Below are 22,647 nucleotides of genomic sequence, written 5' to 3' on the forward strand. Positions count from 1 at the left end.
ATGTATGACAAGCAGTTTACTGTAATGAAAACATATTTGCTTTCACTCTTATGAAATGTCTCCATCTGTTGGATAGCAAATAAATAGGCATATTCCTGCTGATCAATAGTTATATGAAAATGCATTAGTTACTTTTGAAAATATGATTTCTTAATTATTTTTTAATGTAATGAATTTGTCTTAGTACATGTTTTTCATTTCAGAGAAGTACCACAATGGTAATCAAATGAAGTGAAAATTACAGCACTGTAAATGAATCAGATTAGCCTTCTACATTTAGATTTAAATGTGATTTTCTCTAGTCCCAGGTCACTTAAACAGAACTTCATTTTCTACAGAGTGTTAGTGTGTGCATGTGGGATGGGATGGGATGGGATGGGATGGGATAGGATAGGATAGGATAGGATAGGATAGGATAGGATAGGATAGGATAGGATAGGATAGGATAGGATAAGATAAGATAAGATAAGATAAGATAAGGACTTTACTGATCCCACACCGGGGAAATTCAAATATTACAGCAGCTCGATGATAGAGAACAGAGGTCAAAGAAGATTTAACAAAATCTAGTGTCAAAGTGACAATGCAAAATATAAAAGGTCAGCATTGTTATATTATAATATTTCACCCTATAATCAAGTACCACCAAATCACAAAGGTCCTCATGGGCTGTTTATGATATTTGAGCTGATTTGTTGTGAGAGTTAGTGGAAAAGTGGAAGAATTTTTCAATCAATTTATGTAGTTTGTAGTGTGTTACTGATGGAAACAGAGCCACATACAGTATGTGTGACTATGACATCAATCTCCCAGTGTAAGTCAGCGGCTCGCTGTGATGCGATGCGTGCTCATCATTGTGCCAAACAGGAAGGTTAATTTCAGGTCTCAACAGAATGCGCTCAGTCGATAGAGCTGTGCAGGAACCGAGGAGAATATGTAAAGCACAATTTACAGTTTGAAAAAGAAAGCTTGTATGTATGCATGTGTATGTCTGTGTGTGTGTGTGTGTGTCACAGTGTGCATATGTGTACAGCATTTGTGTGTTTTACAATAGATCGAGTAAAAGTGACAAGAAATATCCAAAAAGTTTTCAAACCTGCTGAAGTTTCAGTAAAATGTATACATCTTTTCTACAGTGTATGTTAGTTTTTCTACTACAACCTAGACTTTTGCCAAAACATTAACATTTATGCATGAAGAAACTAGAATGATGTGATCAGTGAGAGAAAAGATATAACTGACTCATAATGTGTAGCGTAGTGTAGTGTATTGCAAACTTACATCAGATATTCTCTTAAGACAGTCAGATGTCAGTGTGTGTGTGTGTGTGTGTGTGTGAGATTCACATGACAAACCTGACTGAACCCAAGTGGGCAGTTTTTTTAGGGAGTAGTGGTTGTGGGCAGTGCTAAGGACAGAAGAGGAGGGAATAAAATTGCAGAAGTTGCTGCTCCTCCCACAGCCAACAAGATCCTCCTTTTTTAGCACCAAGCTGCTTCTAAGTGCACACACACACACACACACACACATTCATACACAAATACACACATCTATACACACACAGTCAGACAGTAGGGGCTGGCTAACAAAATCAGGATATGACATCATTCCCAGGAAGAGAAGCCAAACAACTTTTCTCTCTGCTTTTCGTGTCTTATTTGTTTTTAGCTCAGTCAAGTTTTCTGATCAGTTTCTGAGACAGAATTCTTTAGACAACAGTGCAATCTATGTCCTCTGACTGCTAACTGGAGGGAGAGAATTTCTCCTGAGCTTTCCCACAGATCCCCACAGCATTCCAAGCATTCAGGACGGGACTAAAGCCAGGTATCGTAGGGAAGACCCTTTATCTTTTTTTTCCCCCTGCATGTTATCTCAGTAAGTATTCTATTCCTTTGTGAGATGTTTTTGCAGTTTGTTCTTTTGCGATTAAAAGTCTGTATTCCATTACACTCTATAGCTTTAACAGATCTCTGGAATATGGAAAGGCATGCGAGTTCCTGAGAACGTGTAGATTACGGTTCACTCCCACACACCCACAGACATTAAACAAAATACAGATGTGGACATAAAAACTTTTAATCAATATATTAGTGCTTTGACATAGACACCAAAGCTCATCTCCATTCCTCAGTATGTTGGTGTGTAACTGTGGACCAGAATATGACCCAGACACAGTATAGAGTAAGATAAGAAAATCTGCAGTAGTTATATGGTTCAGATTACACGAGCCTTGTTGGTGATGTAACAAAAAAGTTATTTTCCCTAGCAATACTTCAGGAAAAGTGAGTTTTTTTATATATATATAATATATAATATATTAATATATATTTCACCCTATAATCAAGTACAACCAAATCACAAAGGTTCTCAAGGGCTGTTTTTGACATTTGAGCTGATTTTTTTGTAAGAGTTAGTAAGGAAAAGTGAAAGAATGTATTGATTTATTTAGTTTGTACTGAAAGTGGAAACAGAGCCACATACAGTATGTGTGACTATGACATCAATCTCCCAGTGTAAGTCAGCGGCTCGCTGTGATGCGATGCGTGCTCATCATTGTGCCAAACAGGAAGGTTAATTTCAGGTCTCAACAGAATGCGCTCAGTCGATAGAGCTGTGCAGGAACCAAGGAGAATATGTAAAGACTACAGACAGTCAGGAGTCAATAAGACAGGAAAAAGGGAGGCTGTGAATTGAAAGGATAAGCCTGAGAGAGGCACAATGCTGGTCCCTTATCATATGTGGTCAGACCGCATAAAAACTAAGAAAGTGTTAGTAAAAAAAAAAAAATGGTGTTACACATGGTCAACGTGATTAGCACAACAATAAATCTGACAGTAGCGGGTACAGATGTAAAAAATATTTTACTTGTGTCCAACTACTACAATAATATGGAGTCATATGACTAACAGGGTTATATCATGTGTGATCTTGGTTAGCATACATGTTCTGTTCTGTTTAACTGCTGCCTTTCCAAACTCAGATATTAATTTGTGTGTTGTAATCATTTTTAGGTCTACTACTAGTGGCTTAGTGGTTAGCACAGTTGCCTCACACTTCCAGAGTTAGGGGTTTGATTCCTGCCACCACCCTGTGTGTGAAGTTTATATGTTCTCACTGTGATTCAGGGGTTTTCTCCAAAAGACATGCCTTGTAGGCTGATTAGCATCTCTAAATTGTCTATAGTGTGTGAATGGGTGTGTGAGATTGTGTCCTTTGATGGCTTGGCACCCTGTCCTCCACCTTGTGCCCTGAGTCCCCTGGGATAGACTCCAGGTTCCCTGTGATGCTCTGGTAGGTCACGGTACAGAAAATACAGACTTTTTTGTTTAACCTGGCTAGAATTATTTCCCAGTTAGAGGTGGCTCATAACTTATTCTTATCCTTATTCTCGTCCTTATATATATATTTTTTTTCATTTTCTTTCATTCTCTGTAATCATTACACTATGATTGAGTCAGGAGACAAAGAGCTCTAAAGTTTGCTCTAAAGTCAGTGTTGTTTCAGAGGCGTCAGAACACTCGTATGTGTACTTGCCAGCTCAGATACGACAGATCTCATCATGCATCCAACTTTAGGAACAAAAGAAGTCTGGTTTCAAAGTGCCAGGCAAAGGCAGACAGCCCGTCATGAGAGAGAACGCTAGGAAGGATGAAAGAATGAACCAACCATATCAGCATCTGAGACTCAATGTTATATTAGAAGGAAAAGGAATTTTTCTCTTGCTAACATTTATTTGTTCTGTAATTTGGTGCTTGTTTGACCACTTGATCATGATTACTCAGCTCTGAAGTGTTTCAGCTAAAGAATTTGCTTATCATAACTGGCTAGTGACCAGTAGGAGGTGTTTATGTTAATGTTTTATGCTGCAAACGGTGAGAGTCAGTCATCTAATGTATCTTTTCACTCCATTGTGTATATTTATTGTTCTGTTCTAATGTGCTACAATAAGGAGAACAAAATACTGAACATACAAACAAAAAGAATACGTGGGCACAGTAACATAGTAAATACTACAGCAGGTCAGTACAGCAGTGTGTACCATTACTACACAAAGACGCACCACAGCTCGGAATTCTCTCTGGATCTTTGTTAGCTTGGCACTCACAGCTATGAAATGATTCTGTGCAGCGAAGAAGGCCACAGCACAACCCAGACTATAAAAAAATCCTTGCAAGTCATTTGCAGTACTATTTTTATATCAGAAATCTGAAATCTGCTACTTTGATTCTGTCAAATATGACTTAACCCTTGTGTGGCATTCGGCTCAGACTGACCCATTTTATAATTCAACTAAAAGTCTTTCGCATTTCTTCTAAGTCATCTGCTGTATTTCATAACCAGTGACTGCAATAATCTTTTGTTTCTCATGTATTTGATAAAACAGTTCAGAATAATAAACACTCATTGAAACTTTGTTCAATTTTTCTTTCTAGATTTATGCCATGAAGGTATTTATTATAGTATATTTTGTTACAGAAATTATAACTTTAACAAAAACAAACAAACAAATTTTTCATTGATAAATATGTTCTAGTGATTGCAATCATTAATCTATAAATCATACATTTTTGGGACTGTGATAAAGACAATATGTGTAAAAAAAAATTGTTTATGTATTTTTTTATTTTTTATTTTTTTAAACCTTATTAATGCCTCTATTAATGACACTAACAGTTCCAAAGAGTGAACTTAACACAAGGGTTAAATTGTGAACTTCACAGACTCAATTTTTTTTCCCCTATTTTTATTATTTTCACATGCATCACTTCATCAGTTGATGAAACAGGAGACATCATCTCATCTATCCTGACATTTTTGCTGGAGATTCTGCTACTAGCTCAAGCTTTGGAAACATGGCTCTGTGCCTCGGCCAAGTGTTTAGCAAAGACAAGACGTTTAGGCCTCGGAAGCGCTTTGAGCCTGGCACGCAGAGGTTTGAGCTGTATAAGAGAGCCCAGGCATCACTAAAGTCAGGGCTGGACCTCAGGAAGGTGGTTCAACTACCTGAGGGAGAGAACATTAATGACTGGATTGCGGTGCATGTGGTAGATTTCTTTAACCGTATCAACCTGATCTACGGAACAGTCAGCGAATTCTGCACCGAGAGAACCTGCCCCGTCATGTCCGGAGGCCCTCGCTATGAGTACAGATGGCAAGATGGAGACCATTACAAGAAGCCCACCAAACTCCCAGCCCTCCAGTATATGAACCTTCTGATGGACTGGATCGAATCGCTCATCAACAATGAAAATATCTTCCCTACACGCATAGGTGTGTCCTCTATCATCTTTTGCATGTTTTATTAAAGTGCGTCATTTATAGTTCTTTCAATGCTCTGTTACTTGTAAAGAGGAGATTTACAAACATCAGTGGTTCCTCTATAAAGTCCCACCAGGATTTTTTTGTGATTGTTGTGGCCAAAAATGGCAATATTTTGCAGTTTTATTGCAAAATTTGCAATGCAGCTTTTTTTTTAATGAAAACTGCTTGAATTGGCAAAAGCACCAGATTCTTCTTTTAAACTCCTACCAGTAAAGACACATATGCAATTACATTTTATGATAGCTGCACTCATGTTCATGTTTGATCTGAGTGGAAAAATCCTCCAGCTGCTGCACATTCTTTGCATTTCACCCCTTTCCAGCAGCGGCTATATAATGTTGAGATCAATCTTTTCACACTGAGGACACCTGAGAAACTTGTACATAACAATTATAAAAGCTGCAAACGTCCACTGGAAGGCAACATGATACATTAGAAACTGGGGGTGTAAACATTCGCCCAGCATAATAATGTAAACAGATATTTAACTTTTTCATTTTTATTTTTTTTATTTAGTCCAGGCATTTATAAGCACCATAAGATATTTATATTTTTCCTAGAAGACAGTTCCTCCACCCCAACCTCCTGCCCCCTGGGCTATTAATGTATTGTGTTCAATATATATTGTGAACTGAATATTGTGTTCAGTTTTCCTAAATTGCGATAAGACTCTCAACATCAAATCGTCACTGTTGGAAAGTGGTCACATATGCAAAATAGGCTGGACTTTTCTGAAGAACTGTGGGCAGTTTAAGTGCTCAGGACAAACAAGAGACTATTACAACTGTCACAAAACATCATCACAGTCGCTGATCATCCAGGTCATAACACCCAGGATTAAGAATCAATCTTCTGAAGTGGTTCATATGAAGTAAATTCATTTATAGTGTGTATTGTGGACGAGATATGAACATCTGGAATAGATTATTTATGACAAAACTTTATTATTATTATTATTTTTATTTTTATTTTTATTTATTATTTTTTAATTTTAATTTTTTTTTTTTATTTATTACAATTGTTACATTCCAGGCGTGTGTAAACTATTAATAGCTGATAAATCAGTGAAACACAGTGTATACAGCACGCCCTCGGACCATCCCTAATACACATTTAATCAAGAATATGACATGAAACCAGGCTTTAAAGATTTCTCTCCTTTTCAGGGGTTCCTTTCCCGAAGAACTTCCAGCAGGTCTGCAAAAAGATCCTAAGTCGGCTTTTCCGCGTGTTTGTGCATGTTTACATCCATCACTTTGACAGCATCTGTAACATGGGAGCTGAGGCTCATGTCAACACCTGCTACAAACACTACTACTACTTCATCTCTGAGTTTAGTCTCATCGAACACTCTGAGCTGGAGCCACTGGTGAGAAGGATATGTTTAAAACATTTTTTTTTTTAAAGCAGTTTATTTACAGCACATGCGCTGGTTAAGACTGCTGTTTGGTCAGTGGAGATGTTTGACATCAGTTACCAGATACCATATATCAAATACAAACAAAATTCCATGCAGAATTCATGCATACAAAATTCCATACAAAATTCATGTCTTTTCTTTTCCTACAGAGACCCATGACAGAACGGATCTGTAACTGAAGCAAGAGGACACTGATGTACTGTCAGCGTTTATTCTTCAATGGTCATCATCTCAGTATCTCAGTTTTTCATTCATTGTTAACATTTTGACTTAAGGTTCTCCTTAATAGGATATTATCCTACTAAATGAGCCTTGGACTTGATATTCCGCAAAATGTGTTTTTTATGGTTAAAATATGCTATATGAGCCAGTATCATTATATTTCTGTTTTGGGTTTTCTTTAGACTGCAAAAGAGTCTTTTTGATCATAACAGTTTCCCAGTTTTTTTTGCTTTATATTGTTTTTTATGGGGAAGGTTTCTATGCAGCGTCATTAGATGTCTGTGATTTGAAAAATCTGACACAAAAAGTGTAGACTTTTTTTTCCCTTGATGAGAATACTGACTTGTGCCTTGTGTTTTCTGGAGCTGTGCTGGGACATGTTAAACACCTGAGAACTCGGAGGAGCTTGAAACACAACATTCTTGGTCTCCTTAATGCAGCAACCACTGCCGAAGGGTCGACTGGGCCGTTATTTCTCTGGCATGTATCATGGATTTTATGTGAATGCGTACTTGCTGTTTTTGTATTATTTTTATTTATACGTCGTTCCAGCACCAAATGATTATCCTAAGAATTTATTGAACAACCAAACTAACTGTTTACTTTCTGCTGGTAGTCTTAAAAGAGAGCTTTATTGCAGCACAACCAAGTCCTAGCACTCTTATATATCATAATTTATTTTCTGGCTATTAGTTTTGTAAAATTCGCTGTACATATAAAAAGAGTATGTGAGTGTCAAATAGATCATTTAGCCACGTAAAGGGAAGACAGGCGATAATTTCTTGCCCCAGGTGTACTGAAATTTATGGCCCCCTAGTGTCCAGAGCTGAGCTGTTGTATCATTACTGTGTACATAGTGTTTCAGAAACCTCTTGCATGAATTCGTTCTTTCTGAAAAGTAAAGAGTTTTTGTATTATTTTTATTATTATTATTCATGTGCAACATAAAAGAAATATTTGATATTGGTTGAGAGAAAGACCTTGGATTATAATGTGTATTAAACAATGGGTACAAATCAAACACTGATTCATATATTCATTCATTATATTTATATATATTTGTAGAAAGGTTATTATTTAACTTCACTCTGCCGTATAAGGATGTGTTCCCTTTCCGGTCTGGTTCCTCTCAAGGCTTCTTCCTCATCTCAGGGAGCTTTTTTCCTCAACACCGTCACTTCTGGCTTGCTCATCAGGGATAAATATCAATGTAAATTTTAAACTTTGCCATTTTTATTCTGAATAGTTCTATTCCTGTAAAGCTATTTTGAGATAACGTCCCTTGTTAAACGATTCTATTTACTCATTCATGCATCAGACTATATTTAGAATAGCCAGTCTGCATACCTGCATGTTTTTGGGGAAGTAAGAGGAAACCAGGGAACCTAGAGGAAACTCATAAAGGCATGACATAAAGGCATATTTACAAACTGAGCTGAGAATCAATTCTCTCCATTTATTACAAAAATGAGAGAATCAAGAGAGTAAAAGGTCAGAATAATATCAAATTAGCTTAATAAATGAACCTTTGATGCACAATATGAACCCAAGACTGGTTCTGTCCAAAACATAAGAATGCTGTCTACTGCTTCAGGCTGTATTCAGGCCGAGTCAGGAAGTCATGTCTGAATCAAAACTTAGTATCTGATGTGACCTTGTGAAGTTCCTTTATCTGAAGACAGATACATCCTTCACTGTACTTCATATACCATAATCCAGTGCACTTGGCTTTAATATGGTAACAGAAAACAAGAGGAGAGAGGATTCTGGAAAAATAAGTTATTTTTGCTTAACATTTAAATAACTGTAGTATGTACAGAATATTCTGTCTTCTTTCTCCTTTAATACTTTTTTCCATGTTGCCTGATGGACTTTAAAGTTTGTGACAATTAGCGTACGACAGTATGGTGCTGTATGCTGTCTCTAAAGCCCATCTCAAGCCTTTTTTGTGGATATTGAAGAGCTGTCCTAACAATACGATGACTTACTTATGAGAAAGCAAAGGAAAGGAGGCAGCTGCCTTTTTTTTTCAGACCAGTATCATATCAAAGTGTGGTTTCACACCTTCTAGCATTTTATGTGGTCACGAAACAACACAACTACTCGCAAGCTTTTCTCAGCCCATTTTTGGAGGTGGATTGAGTATGATTCATCTGTGGTTTATTTTTTGGTCCACTTGAGCTGCGTGAAAACAAAGTGACCTCAGCTAGCTTTCAGGCTTGTTTTATTTATGCTTTAATGTGTGAATTTTCACATGCATGTGTTTTATTGGTTTGTCTTTTCATTCTTTATTTCATCTAGGGTTCGGGCAGTGGTAGGTTTCTTGCCTACCATGTGGAAGGCCTGGGTTTGATCCCCAGCCACTGGATGCAGTGCTGGACCCAAGCCTGGATTAAAAAATGGGAGGGTTGTGTTAGGAAGGGCATCTGGTGTAAAACCTGTGCCAAGTTGTTGTGTGGGTGCAGCTGAAAGATCAATGACATTTCATCCAGGGTTTCACAATGACGTGTGAAGCAGCCATTTTCTGTGTTATACAACTGGGTAATGGTGTGAAAACAAATAGTCTAGAGCTCACAAATTAATATTATGACCACCAAAGGCACTGGGGTCAATTTCACTAAGCTCCCTTTTCTGGCTCGTGACTGAAAATGGTCCATCACTTAAAAAAAAAACAGAACTGAGTCATTGAGTAAAACTTCCGTCCGTTTGCGTCATCACGCTTCTGTCGCAATAGACCAATAGAAGACAGGCTTATATATGTGATGGGCGGGGCCGGGCAGTGTTGTGTTTCCTCCTCTTTATTCCCGCCTCTCGCGCGCATTCTGGACGCAGGCGGAGGCTGAGGCGGCGAAGACGCAAATAGAGTTATTTGGACGCAGTTTCCAGGTTTGCCCGATGTTCTTGTTTAATAGATTTTGATTAAACTCAGTGTGTTTAATGTACAGGCTTTGAAACAGTTAAGATAGTTGTGTGCATTTTTTTGTAACAGTATCTGCAGCGGTTTCAGCAGACATCAGCTTTACTGGACTGTGCCTTCATTTAGCACGGGGAGACTGTAGAGATAGTCTGAAGATATGGTGTGATATTAACTATGTTACTGCGTTATTATGTGCAATAAGCCTGAAGTGAGACTGGAATGGTAGTTGTATATGTCTTTATATACATAGGAGAATACATAACCGGTATCCTCCCGCCGGTGTGTGTGGGTTTGGGTGTGTTTATGATGAAAGAGTTTCCGGCATTTACTGGTTTATTTTAGCTTCCAGGCTACTGACAGAAAATTAGAAAACGTGTGAACAGTCCCTTATTTCGTTTAAGTTGTAAAGTATTAGTCATGCGTGATGTTTTATCCCTGTGCGAGATAAAAACCCTGTGACTGAAAGGTTCAAATATGTTCGCTATGCAGTGGACGCTTCCTTTTAAGCGTCTGGTCACGTGACCAGCGGAGGCGTGTTGATTCTCGCGAGCGAGCGCTTTATTGAAGCTGCCGATCACCGCGCCGGTTTAATCCGGTTTAGGTCCAGGAAAGATGAATGGAATCGCGTTTCAGTCTCTTTATAAAAGGAAATAAAACAAATCGTACACAAACATATAAAATAGCTGATAGTGTTGGTAATGACTAAAATACATTCTCTTCAGGTTTCCTAACTTTGCTGCTGTTAGAGAGAGATACAGAGATATCAGCCAGTCCAGAAGCTCAAGGAACTGTAGTTATGTATACAAATATGAGTCTTCTCCACTTAATTATTGAGATATGGATGAAACCTGCCTTCTGGGACTACAATCCCTATCAGTGTACACTACATGGTCAATAGTTTGTGGACACGTGAACATCACACCTGTATGAATTTGTTGGACATCCCCTTCTGAAACCATGGATCCTCTTCAGTGGTGTCCACATTCTTTTGCCTTAAAGTGTATGCTTGACTTTTTTTTAAAATTTTTTTATGACTTTATTTGTCTCACATACATTACTCTGTCCCATCCTTGGGGTTGGGGTCAGAGTGCAGGGTCAGCGCCCCTGGAGCAGGATGAGTTGGGGGCCTTGATCAAGGGCCCAACAGTGGCAGCTTGGTGGTGCAGGGGCCTGAACCCCGGTCTTCCAGTTAATGACCCAGAGCCATCTTCATATAGTTAATACTAGCTGACTGTATTTATTACTGAAATGTCCTAAAAAAAAATATGTACATACAAACTTCTGCTGTAATCATAAAACTCTGCTGCCCATACTGACCATCCTTTCAACACAATCACTACTGGTTCACTATATAATATACAATTTTGTAGGGGTTATAATTTAGGCTCTTTTTTCTTTGTCACCCAGAAGAGGATTAGTTCCCTTTTTCCTCTGAAGGTTTCTTCCTCTTGTCTCAGGGTGTTTCCTTGCCAGTATCACCTCTGACTCACTCATTAGGGATGTAAATATATATCTGGATTTCTATAAACCTGCTTTGTGACAATGTCTATAGTGTGTGTGTGTGTGTGTGTGTGTGTGTGTGTGTGAGAGTAACTAGTGATGTCCTGCAGGCACAGATGTGCTGAAGTCATTCAAAGCAAGGGCCTCTATACTTCCTACGAATTTGTGACAGCTGTAACCTTCAAAACTTTTAGTTAGAATCCTCTTTCGTTCTACAGTGGTTATTTTGATCACTCTGTTTCCCACAGAATGGTTTTTGTTGAAGTTATTTTGTAAAACATGCTAGTAGAACAGAGGTATAACCCACGGCTAATATTCCTTTAAATTTTCAGCGATGAAGATCAGCAATATTTCAGAAAAGAAAAAATCAAGTGTTTATGAATCGTTCTCTATGGATGATCTTAACTGTACATTTTCCTATTCTTTTTTTCTTAATATAGTGATGTGAGGAAGCCACTGCTTTTCTTTCCGGCTCGCAGACATGGTGAGGAACAGTGAGCACTCGGATCGGCAGGCGCTTCACTGCACGTGCCAGGTAATTTAACCGGACGGCATTGCAGAGACAGACACTGTTTGCAAAATAATTAACACACAATACAGCTCAAGAAGGATATAATGCATTCGGAAATTAATAAGAGCCTTTGACTTGCTCGATTTGTTCCTATAAATAGATTAGAATTCATTTAATATTTTTCTTTTATTAATCTCATCTCTCTGCTCAAAAGGCCCCATAATGGAAAAACATTAACAGTTTATCACATAGCTTAGAATTTTTTATTTTTTTTTTATAGCAAAATATAGTGGAAAAATATAATTGAATCCATTTTGGAGTAAGTCTAAAAAAAAAAAAAAAAAAAACATAGAGGGTCAGTCAGAATACTACATGAACCACATGGGTGAATGCTTACTGTATGATCACTATAATTTAGTCTGCCTTGGGTTAGTTGGGCTTATCTGACAGAAAGACCGAGGAGAGTGAGCTCATATTTAATGAATTAGATGCCATAACAACCTTTCAATTATGGGCTCGCTCTATTCACGATAAGACGTGGAGTTTAAAGTTAGAGTTTGTACATCTGACACTATTTATATTCATGACGCTTGCTGAAGTGTCACGACTGTTTGTTATTTTGGCTGCAGTAAGATTCAAGTTCCAGTCATTCTAGGGCACCGTTTGGATTTTCCTGTAAATGTCACTCACTCTGTGCTCTTTTCTCTTACCTGGCAAGCTGCCTTTGTGGAAGCACACATAAAGCAGACTCTGTAATTACACAACCCTCTGTCTATATTTATCCACAAGTCAGAATGAAGTCAGCCAAACTCTCATCTGGGACGTTCAGGATAATACACTCATAACATTCAAAGGCAAGGGGCGGACAAATCACGAATGCTGTTGATTATTGTTATTATTATTATTATTATTATTATTATTATTATAGTCTGGTTGCCTAAAAATCTAATGTAAACTCAAAGTCTAACACTGTGTAACTGTAATCCTTATATTCACCTGATTAAAGATGAACCAGCGATTATGACTATAAGGCTTTTCAGTCTGATTTGCATGCGATTCTCTGTTCCTCAGGTGACCAGTAACTCTTTGGCGTCTGGACCATCTGATAATGTTGTGGAGCTTCCTGCTCCTTCTTACTGTGCTGCCCAGAACTCTTCAGGTACAGGGATCCTAATTCAATTGAATACAGAGATTAGACTCCGTTCTAAAAGCAGTTTAGTACAAAGAAATGAGTGTTATGAGTGCATTCTTTTTTTGTGTGAAGTAGCGACAGAGAGCAGTCAGCCAGTGGACATTAAGGATGCAGGGATGCGAAGGAAGAAGAAACGTAGGACTCGGAGAGTCGACAGCTCCGTAGGAACATTCAAAGGTAATTCCTTTAAACCTGTTTGTCCACTGTGTGGAATGTACATGGATCACCATGATGGCTTTTGTCATATAAAGGTAGCTGAATTGACTTTCTTCCCAGTGTTTTATTGCTTCAGCACTTTGAAATGCCTATAAAGCATGCACTGAACAATCAGAAACTTTATACACCAATCAGGTACAACAGTGACCGGTGAAGTGAATAACACTGATGATCTCCTCATCATGGCACCTGTTAGTGGGTGGGATATATCAGGCAGTAAGTGAACATTTTGTCCTCAAAGTTGATGTGTTAGAAGCAGGAAAAATGGGCAAGAGTAAGGATTTGAGCGAGTTTGACAAGGGCCAAATTGTGATGGCTAGACGACTGGATCAGAGCATCTCCAAAACTGCAGCTCTTGTGGGGTGTTCCCAGTCTGCAGTGGTCAGTATCTATCAAAAGTGGTCCAAGGAAGGAACAGTGGCCAACCAGTGACAAAGGCTGGCCCGTGTGATCCGATCCAACAGACGAGCTACCGTTGCTCAAATTGCTGAAGAAGTTAATGCTGGTTCTGATAGAAAGGTGTCAAAATACAGAGTGCATAACGGGTCAGGGCTGTTTGCAGCAAAATAGGAATCTTCACAATATTATCATAATGTTATGCCTGATCTGTGTATATTTATACATAGAAAGCATGATTCCGTTATTTTATGTTATATAAATTGTGGTGTAATCTGAGTCCTTAGTGTTCATATCTGAGTAAGTCGAGAAGTGTTGAAATTACTTTCATCTACAAGTCCAGATTGCACTAACAGGATCTGTTTTCACAGTGCTGTATTGCATACTCTGTATCAGTATAGTGAGGTTAAATTAACTGACTAAGTCTGAAATGAACTTATTCTTGTTCTGCAGATCTGTACAGGCTCACTGACGAGGTGCTGGGCCAGGGGGCTTACGCAAAAGTTCAAGGATGTGTGAATCTGCAAAATGGAAAGGAGTATGCTGTAAAGGTGAGGTGTTATATTAGTGTCATAATAATAGTGATTAATATCAATTAATAACACTCTGTTACTGTGTGTGAACACAGATTATTGAGAAGATTGCCGGCCACAGTCGAAGCAGGGTATTTAGAGAGGTGGAGACATTATATCAGTGTCAAGGGAATAAGTAAGCATTTAGCTATTATCTTGTGTTGTTTACAGTTGCAGCTAATCTGCTAATCATTTTTTTGTGATTGCGTTAATGAGCTGATGCACTTGGTAATGCCTTTTTGTATTTTATGACAGGAACATTCTCGAGCTCACTGAGTTTTTTGAGGACGACAGCTGCTTTTATTTGGTGTTTGAGAAGCTGTGTGGAGGTACAGCTCTCTAAACAAAACTACAAGCAGATCATAAAACCCGCTGAAAGAGCCGATTCAGTGATCATTACTCAATTTATGTCTCTCACTTCCGTGTTTATCGGCTCGCCCTTTAGGCTCTATTTTAACACACATCCAAAGGAGGAAGCACTTTGATGAAAGGGAAGCCAGTCGTGTTGTGAGGGATATAGCACAAGCACTGCACTTCTTACACACTAAAGGTAGTGTTTCCTCATTCCTCATAGGTCAATGAAACCATCTGGTTAATCATATATTGTACACTAGGGCTGCAGGATTCCTCTAAAGCTGAGCTTGGTTGTAATCGTTCAATTCAAATAAGTCTATGAGTTTGATGGTTAAGATTTGTAGTACATTACACTACAAGTGTTTGTATTGTATAAAACGTGAAAGCTTCAAATGAAAGTGTTTTCAAACAAGCTTGTGTTTTACATTTATTTTATATTTTCATTTTTTGTTTTTATTTTATTTCAAATTCCTATGGTAGGTGTGAAATCCAAGATGGATTAATATAGTATAATATAGTATATACTCTTCTGGTATGGTATCATACCAGACCCCAATACACTAGAACACGGATGTCCAATGTTGTTGATCTTTCGGCTGCTCCCTACGTGTGTGAGGGGTCGCCACGGCGGACCGACTGGGCTGCACAACAACTTAGCACAGGTTTTACGCCGGATGCCCTTCCTGACACAACCCTCCCATTTTTATCCGGGCTTGGGACCGGCTGGGGTTTGGGCACTGGCTGGGAATCGAACCAATCTTATCCGAAAAGGGTCAGTGTCGGTGCAGATTTTCATTCCCTCCAAGTAGAAGCCACACTTGAGTCTACTGAATGCAAAAATCTTAAACAGGTAGAGTCAGCTTGATTGGTATGAAAACCTGCATCCACACTGGCTCTTTGTGGAAAACATTAGACACAAGGGTCTGGTATGACGGTCTTATAGTGCTTACCAAGTGCTAACTGATACATAAGGTTGAAAAAGTGAAATAAATACTGCTTCCTCTCCATATAAAACAGATCTCAGCTGGTTAAAATGAATTAGAAAAGTTTTAGTGTTGTATTAGGTCATGGGCTTATAAACAGTAAGATGATCATTTTTGCTTTTAACAACATAAAAACGAAGAATTAAAATTATTATGAAATTTTCTTTTCAGGAATTGCTCACCGGGACCTGAAGCCTGAAAATATCCTGTGCGAATATGTTGACAAGGTATTATTCTACTGATTCCTCACACTAGTAGTGAATGTTTTTGATGTAGCTTTTACCAAGGGAAAAATATTTGAATAAACGCTAAGTTTTAACATTTTTTATTTACTTTTGCAATCTACAAAGGGGTTCTTGTTGACCGTCTGATCACGACCTGCATGAGAGTCACCTGTTGTGAATGAGTCACTATTACACAAGTGCCATGGTCATTGTTTGCTTTTGGCTGCAATAACAATAATGATGATGCCTCTTTCGTAGTCACGTAGGCACATAAGTGAATACTTATTCAATCACAACTCTACAACTCCTACAATTTTTAAATTGCCCGCAATTATAGATTTTAAGATTTTTTTTTTTTTTACATGTAGATTCATTACTCACAAGTCAAATTCAATTCATTTCAGTTCTATGTAGTAATAATATAAAATGTGGGGATAGTACAGGGGTAGGGGGAAGTACTTCCCTGTAAAAGTCCAAGATATTCTTTACATCATGACAAGTTTAAAAACATCAGAATCTGTACAGTGCTCAAGGTCAGCAGATTAAAGTGGTGTTATCTGTACATGTGTCTGTGTTTGTAGGTGTCTCCTGTGAAGATCTGTGATTTTGACTTGGGAAGTGGTGTGAAGTTGAACAGTGCCTGTACTCCCATAACAACACCTGAGCTTACTACACCAGTACGTGTACACACATTTTAAACATGTTCCTGTCCTTTATCATGAAAATGATCAGATTCATTTAAAGTGTGCTTTTCAAAAATGAGTGTTTGGGGTTTTTTTTCTGTAGTGTGGTTCAGCTGAGTACATGGCTCCAGAGGTGGTGGAAGTATTTACAGATGAAGCCTCGTTCTACGATAAGAGATGTGATCTTTGGAGCCTCGGGGTGATCCTGTACATTCTGCTTAGCGGTAGCCCACCTTTTACTGGCCACTGTGGAACTAACTGCGGCTGGGAACAAGGGGAAACTTGTCGTGCATGCCAGGTAAGATTAATCATATAGCTACATACATATGCCAATAAGTATATCACACTTGCAGTTACATGGATTTTAATGTGCTGCCTATCAAGACTGTCAAATTCCTTTTAAAAATTGGAGGTGTGAACTTCAAAATCTACCAGTGTGTTGGCAGAATTGGTCAAAAAATGTGCCTGTGAACTTTCAATGGCCTGATGATGTCCAGCTCAGCTACAAAAATTATACAGATCAGCCATGACATTAAAACCACCTGCATAATTTAGCATAGGTCCCCATTGTGTCACCAGAACAGCTCTGATCCATCGTCGCATGGACTCCACAAGATTTCACAAGGTGTGCTTTGGTATCAGGCACCAAGACTTTAGCAATAGATCCTTTCAGTCCAGACTTTCTTCTGTTCAGACTTCTTTGTCCGGCACAATCCCATAGATGAATGATGGGATTGAGATCTGGGGAATTTTGGAGGCCAAAGTCGAAACCTCAAACCATTCCCAATACACAGCACACTATATCTCTAGTAGAATTCCAGAGATTCAGAAAATGTGAGGCATATTTGTAGAAATTATGTCTGACCTCTAGGGTATTGGGCATTTAGATGATTAAAACATGATCTTCCAAATATATCTCATAACAAAATATCTATAAAAATGCTTTTGAACCAAAACGATTTTAACATGTCAAGCATCACAATGATTAAAATTTATTGAAAGAATGTTATACTTGTAGAATGCAGAATTTTGCTTTATATGTATATATGAATATTTTAATAATATTCACACAGTAAAATTGATTCTGACAGTTACTGTGGGACTGAAAGTGCTGGCATGTCCTGTGTACAGAACAGCCTGTTTGAGCGGATCCAGGAGGGAAAGTACGAGTTCGCAGATCGGGACTGGGCTCACATCTCAGATGGTGCCAAAGACTTAATCTCTCGGCTGCTGGTGCGAGACGCCACACTAAGGCTAAGTGCCGCTCAGGTCTTGCAGCACCCATGGGTTCAGGGGGTGAGTCTGCTTCTCTTCCTCTTTCTCCGTTTTACTTTTGACCCAAGTCTTTATTAATCCCAAGCAGAAATGCAGGAAATTAATTCCTTGCCATTGCATTTTTGTGTTTTAAACATTTATGCATTTTTCTTTCCAGAATGCTCCTGAAAGAGGTCTTCCAACTCCACACGTCTTACAAAGGTATTCAAGTTTATTCTTTTCTTTTTTTAAGCTTATTACGGCTTCATGGGACAGTTGTGTTAAAGTTTGTCTAATTTGCTGTGGGGTTGGGTCATGTGTTATTTAATACTAGTTATTTTTATTCTGGACTTGATATTGCAGAAGTGTGCACTGTGCAAATGAGCAGTTTGACAAATCACACATGGATTGTGAGAATCTCAGTGGTGCCAGGTGTTATATAATAATAATCTCAGAATGCTGTTCATATAGTGTCTTATTTATATCACACATGTGTCTAGATTTTAACTGGCAGTTCATGTTGTTTCCAGAAGGTTCAGCACTAAGGACCTGACTCAGTTTGCGGCGGAGGCTATAGCATTTAACAGGCAGCTGTCGCAGCAGGACCAAGAGCAGGAGGATAACAGTGCCATCATGTGCTCCATGAGACTTTCTCCCCCCTCCAACTCCAGACTAGCAAGACGCAGGGCACAGGCTCACGCCCGCCGCAGCACCAGCCAATACCTGAACACTACTCAGGTTCCAGAGTGACCTCACACAAGGCAAACAAGTAGCAAGTCAGAACGTTTTATTCCTGAACAATGCTCAGTACCACCGGTGATCACATAAGCAGTGGACATCATGTTAAGACGTGTTAACACATATTACATATATTTTCATAATACTATTAATGTTATGCATTACAGCAGAGCTACAAAAGGTGCGAATTCTCAAAACTACATCCTTAAGGGGTGTCCTAATTCATGATGGACCACATACCCAGTGTTTAGCATTCTAAAAGTATGAAGCTGTGAGATATTTTATGAATATTTAAATATTTATTGCTGATTTTTAGCCATTTAAGGGTGCTTAGAAATAAGGTGTGCGCATCTACATTAAGTATTACTGTAATTGTTCTCAGCTTGCTTGTATCTCCCAACTTTATATATTTGAGGTGATGAGTTTACTTTATGCACTTGCCGTTTTTACATATTTGTACATTTATTTTGTGATTTTTTTGGAAATATTTCCAAGGCATTTGATATTTTATGCCGTAGAAATACTGTTCAGTAGTGATAGATGGGCATATATTTATATGCACATCATATTCATTATACTTTTTTTTTTAATTCAGTTTGCACATTTTATCAGGCACAGGGCTCAGCAATGTTACAGAACATGCCAGAAGGTAGCATGTATTTTGTACATAATGGCCAGACTATTGTGAAAAGTCTTTCACCCCCCCCCACTTGTAATGTCAATAGGTTTTGTACATCTATAATATCAGAGTTTTTTTTTTTTTTCTTTCTCATCTCTATGCTGTTCTGCACATTCGGCTCTTTCACTGTTTTTATATTACAAGGTTTTATTTGCATTTGAGTTTTTAATGTTCTGTAATAGAGATTTTATTTAATGAGAGGAACGCTCTTTGTGTCATTACTCTAGAAATCATTCAGCGCTTCCACAGCATTACCACACCAAAACTAATTTGAAAATATGTTTATTATAGTGATGTACATTTAAAATGATAATAATGCTGGAAGGAAAGCAGGTAATATGCACCTCACATCTCCAGGGTCTTGAGTGCAATTTCATTATCCTCCGGCTTCTCTGCTCTCCTAACACTGTCCAAAAAAAGAAATAAAACATGCAGGTAACTGGCTGTTTGCCACTCGGTGTGAGTGAGTGTAGTGAACGTGAGCTGTTGTCCCATTTAAGTGGAATTCTCCCTCATGCACCCAGAGCTTCTAGGGTGGTCTGTGGGGCTGCTGAGACCCAGACCCAGGGTCTCATCTTCTTGCTGAATGAATAAAATGATTGTTTGTAATGTTCAGCTCTTTAGAATCCATAGAGTCATGTTAAATTTTTTGTCCCTTCTATAGTGTCTGGTTTCTCTATATAGCAAAGGCGCCACCTTGTGACCGTTTGACACACTGGCCATTTTTGTCAGTCTGAGTGACCCAGGGGACCTGGTGTTCCTCACATATAGATAAGGCTACATAAGTAACCTTCTGTTTTACTTATTAAGTTTTGGACCACCAGGAAGGTTTTTTGGGGAACCAGGGGAGCCTGTATATCAAAACTGTCATGAAGGTTCATTACAAACCTGATAAGAGTAGCTTATAGATGATAATGGACAGTGCTTACAAATACTGCTGATACCATACTTTACTGAGGATCCCATATTAATCAATGTGCCATTCCTTTCTTTTCCATCCAGTTGGTATTAATGCCTACCAATAAAATTTACAGTCCCGATTAAACATCTGCAAATGGTCAAAAGTGTGGAGAGTTGAACATGCCACTCAAATGTTCTGGTTAATTATCCTATTCATAAAGCATAGCTTTAATATTTTATAACAGCCTCCATGAAGGCTTTCTACTAAATTTTGTAATGTTGCTTGGTGTTTTGTGCCATTTAGCCTCAAAGCATTAATGAGGTTAGGCACTGATATTGAGAAAGGAGGCCTGGCATGAAGTTCATACCAAAAGTGTTCAGCGGGGTTGAGGTCAGGGCTCTTGTGGACACTCAAGGTCTTCCGCACCAACCTTGGCTAACTATGTCTCAGTGGACCTTACTTGTACAGGAGCTTGTAGTTCCAGTGAAGGGAAATTGTAATGCACAGATGTTCTAGATAATCATGTGGTAAAAGTTTGTGGAAGAACCACATATGAGGTCATGGTTAAGCATCCACATAGTTTTGGCCATATAGTGGTGGCGGCTAAGCATTTAAGGCTCTGGGTCACTGATCAGAAGGTCAGAATTCAAGCCTCTGGACTGCCAAGCTAAAATCGTTAGGCTCTTGAGCAAGGACATTGTAAGACTTTAACAAATAGTGGAATGATGGATTGTTCAGCCAGAATGGGGCTCAACAACAAAAAATTCACAACACTGGAGTCATCCATAGTATCTCCTATTATTGCTATTCAGAAAGGTGATAAAATAAAAGGGACAACACAATGCTTCTGTTGGACCTCCATAATAAGCTTCTTGGCATGGATTCTACATGTACCTGGAATCAATCAGACTGTTCTCCGTCTTCCCCCATCATCCCTGATATTCCCTCAGTTGGTGTTGTGATGATGGATTGTGGAGAGTGCTATCTAACACTGCTGTCCAAAGTCTCTCATAAATATTGAATTAGGATCAGATCTGGTGATGGTGATGGCCACAGCATCTGATGTACATCATTCTCATACTCCTCAAACAATTTAGCAATTTCTCGTTCCTTGTGGATACGGTCATTTCTGGAAGAGACCACACCCTAGAATAAAACTGTTCACTCAGAATGTCTTTGTATCGATTTGAAGTGGACCCGACATGCCATCGAATAATAACAGAGCCGTTCATTTGTTAGCCATCTTGGGCTAACATGTCGTACCACGGACTACAGTCCAGTTGTCCTATCGTATATGTCTATCTTTAAAGAGAGATACGCGATTGTTTACACTCAGTTTCCAGTGTACATGGTCCACCTTATGCCATCTGTTGCTATACAATCCCTACCTCTGCATGCATGCATGGAGAAACGCAATAAGAAAGAAAGATACCATTTAATGATAACAGATTCACTTTTCCTTAAAATATAATACTTGGCTATTTTTTCTACTTATGATAACAAAAAAAGAAATGAGACCCCTTAAACCTTTCTCATCTCATTATGTCCTAATTCTATCCAGACCTTTGTACACACCTGTACACACACTCTTTCACAGAGAGCTAAAATATAAATATGAAAACTGTAGCAGGTAGAGACGGAGTATTAAAGTCCATGCAATATAATGGAATAAGGCATGGCGCCTCTTTGGTCTGGAGTGCAGATGGTGGTGGGCGTGGAATGAGGTGTTCTCAGCCGGATCTTTCTCTATAAATCATCTGGAAGAGACCACGGAGATCAGTTGGCTGGAACAGCTGGATGGCTCCCTGGTTAAAGCCGGTGCTGCTGTGCATTTCAGAGCCAATCGATCTACTTTAACGCGTAAAAACATTGGCATATACCCAGAGCATCTACTTTCTAAAGCTGGAAATATAAACTCTTTGGTAAGTGTGAAATCTATACATCTATGTATACTGTATGTACAAAATGTGTAGCATAATCAATTTGATGTTAAATGTTATAGACTAACAGACACGTGGTTTTGTTTTTGTGAGTTGTAAAGAATTGTGTGGACTTTTTAACTGAATTGCAAAATCAGAGAACTAATTGTATCAGATGGTAGTCGACCTGTTTGAAAGTTATTTTGACTTTTAGAGATATTATATTTCTTCCACAGACCCAGTGTCATTATCCAAGACTGTTGTTACACCTTCTGTTATTTGTACTATACTCTGGTATGTTTTAGTAACAGTATCAGAAGCCAATGGTTCTGATTTGGCCTATTTCCTTATCTTAGCCAGTGTGTGCACAATGAAATAAACACGTGTCCACAAAGAAAAGCGTATGCCATATTCCTGGTTAATGACTCAAGCAGACATTTACAGCCCCAAAGCCTGTCCAAAAGATCTTTTCACAGACATACCAAGTAATAAAGTTATATGGCACAGTAATTTGAGCCATTTACAAAGCTGCTCATCATTGCAGTCATCTGGACTTGGCTGCACTAATTGAATTGCCCCTCCCGAGAGTTCCCTCTGAAATGACACACAGCCGGACGGATATTAGCACAACAGTAAATGTTATT

At 38.6% G+C, this 22,647-nt stretch overlaps 2 protein-coding genes across 5 annotated transcripts; both read left to right on the top strand.

Annotated features, from left to right (window-relative positions):
* The first annotated feature begins 1,524 nt into the window (after positions 1–1,524).
* mob3c (MOB kinase activator 3C) lies at positions 1,525–7,971 on the top strand. Of its 2 annotated transcripts, none has more exons than XM_058401489.1 (4): positions 1,525–1,875; positions 4,775–5,271; positions 6,489–6,691; positions 6,892–7,971. In XM_058401489.1, exons 2-4 carry the CDS (start codon positions 4,854–4,856, stop codon positions 6,919–6,921), a joined length of 651 nt encoding a protein of 216 aa, XP_058257472.1. In that variant the 5' UTR covers positions 1,525–1,875; positions 4,775–4,853; the 3' UTR covers positions 6,922–7,971. The 2 variants fall into 2 exon arrangements, with proteins under 2 accessions (XP_058257472.1, XP_058257471.1); XM_058401488.1 differs by having other exon boundaries at positions 1,526–1,824.
* Positions 7,972–9,745: 1,774 nt separating this feature from the next.
* On the top strand, positions 9,746–19,792 carry mknk1 (MAPK interacting serine/threonine kinase 1). Of its 3 annotated transcripts, none has more exons than XM_058401478.1 (14): positions 9,746–9,850; positions 11,822–11,916; positions 12,964–13,051; positions 13,157–13,261; positions 14,150–14,247; positions 14,325–14,404; positions 14,524–14,597; positions 14,714–14,818; positions 15,777–15,832; positions 16,411–16,506; positions 16,616–16,810; positions 17,644–17,808; positions 17,945–17,988; positions 18,297–19,792. In XM_058401478.1, exons 2-14 carry the CDS (start codon positions 11,863–11,865, stop codon positions 18,514–18,516), a joined length of 1,380 nt encoding a protein of 459 aa, XP_058257461.1. In that variant the 5' UTR covers positions 9,746–9,850; positions 11,822–11,862; the 3' UTR covers positions 18,517–19,792. The 3 variants fall into 3 exon arrangements, with proteins under 3 accessions (XP_058257461.1, XP_058257463.1, XP_058257462.1); XM_058401480.1 differs by having other exon boundaries at positions 18,300–19,792; XM_058401479.1 differs by having other exon boundaries at positions 13,160–13,261.
* The last annotated feature ends 2,855 nt before the right edge of the window (positions 19,793–22,647 follow it).

The sequence above is a fragment of the Hemibagrus wyckioides genome, linkage group LG10 (assembly GCF_019097595.1).
Source record: "Hemibagrus wyckioides isolate EC202008001 linkage group LG10, SWU_Hwy_1.0, whole genome shotgun sequence".
Classification (NCBI taxonomy): domain Eukaryota; kingdom Metazoa; phylum Chordata; class Actinopteri; order Siluriformes; family Bagridae; genus Hemibagrus; species Hemibagrus wyckioides.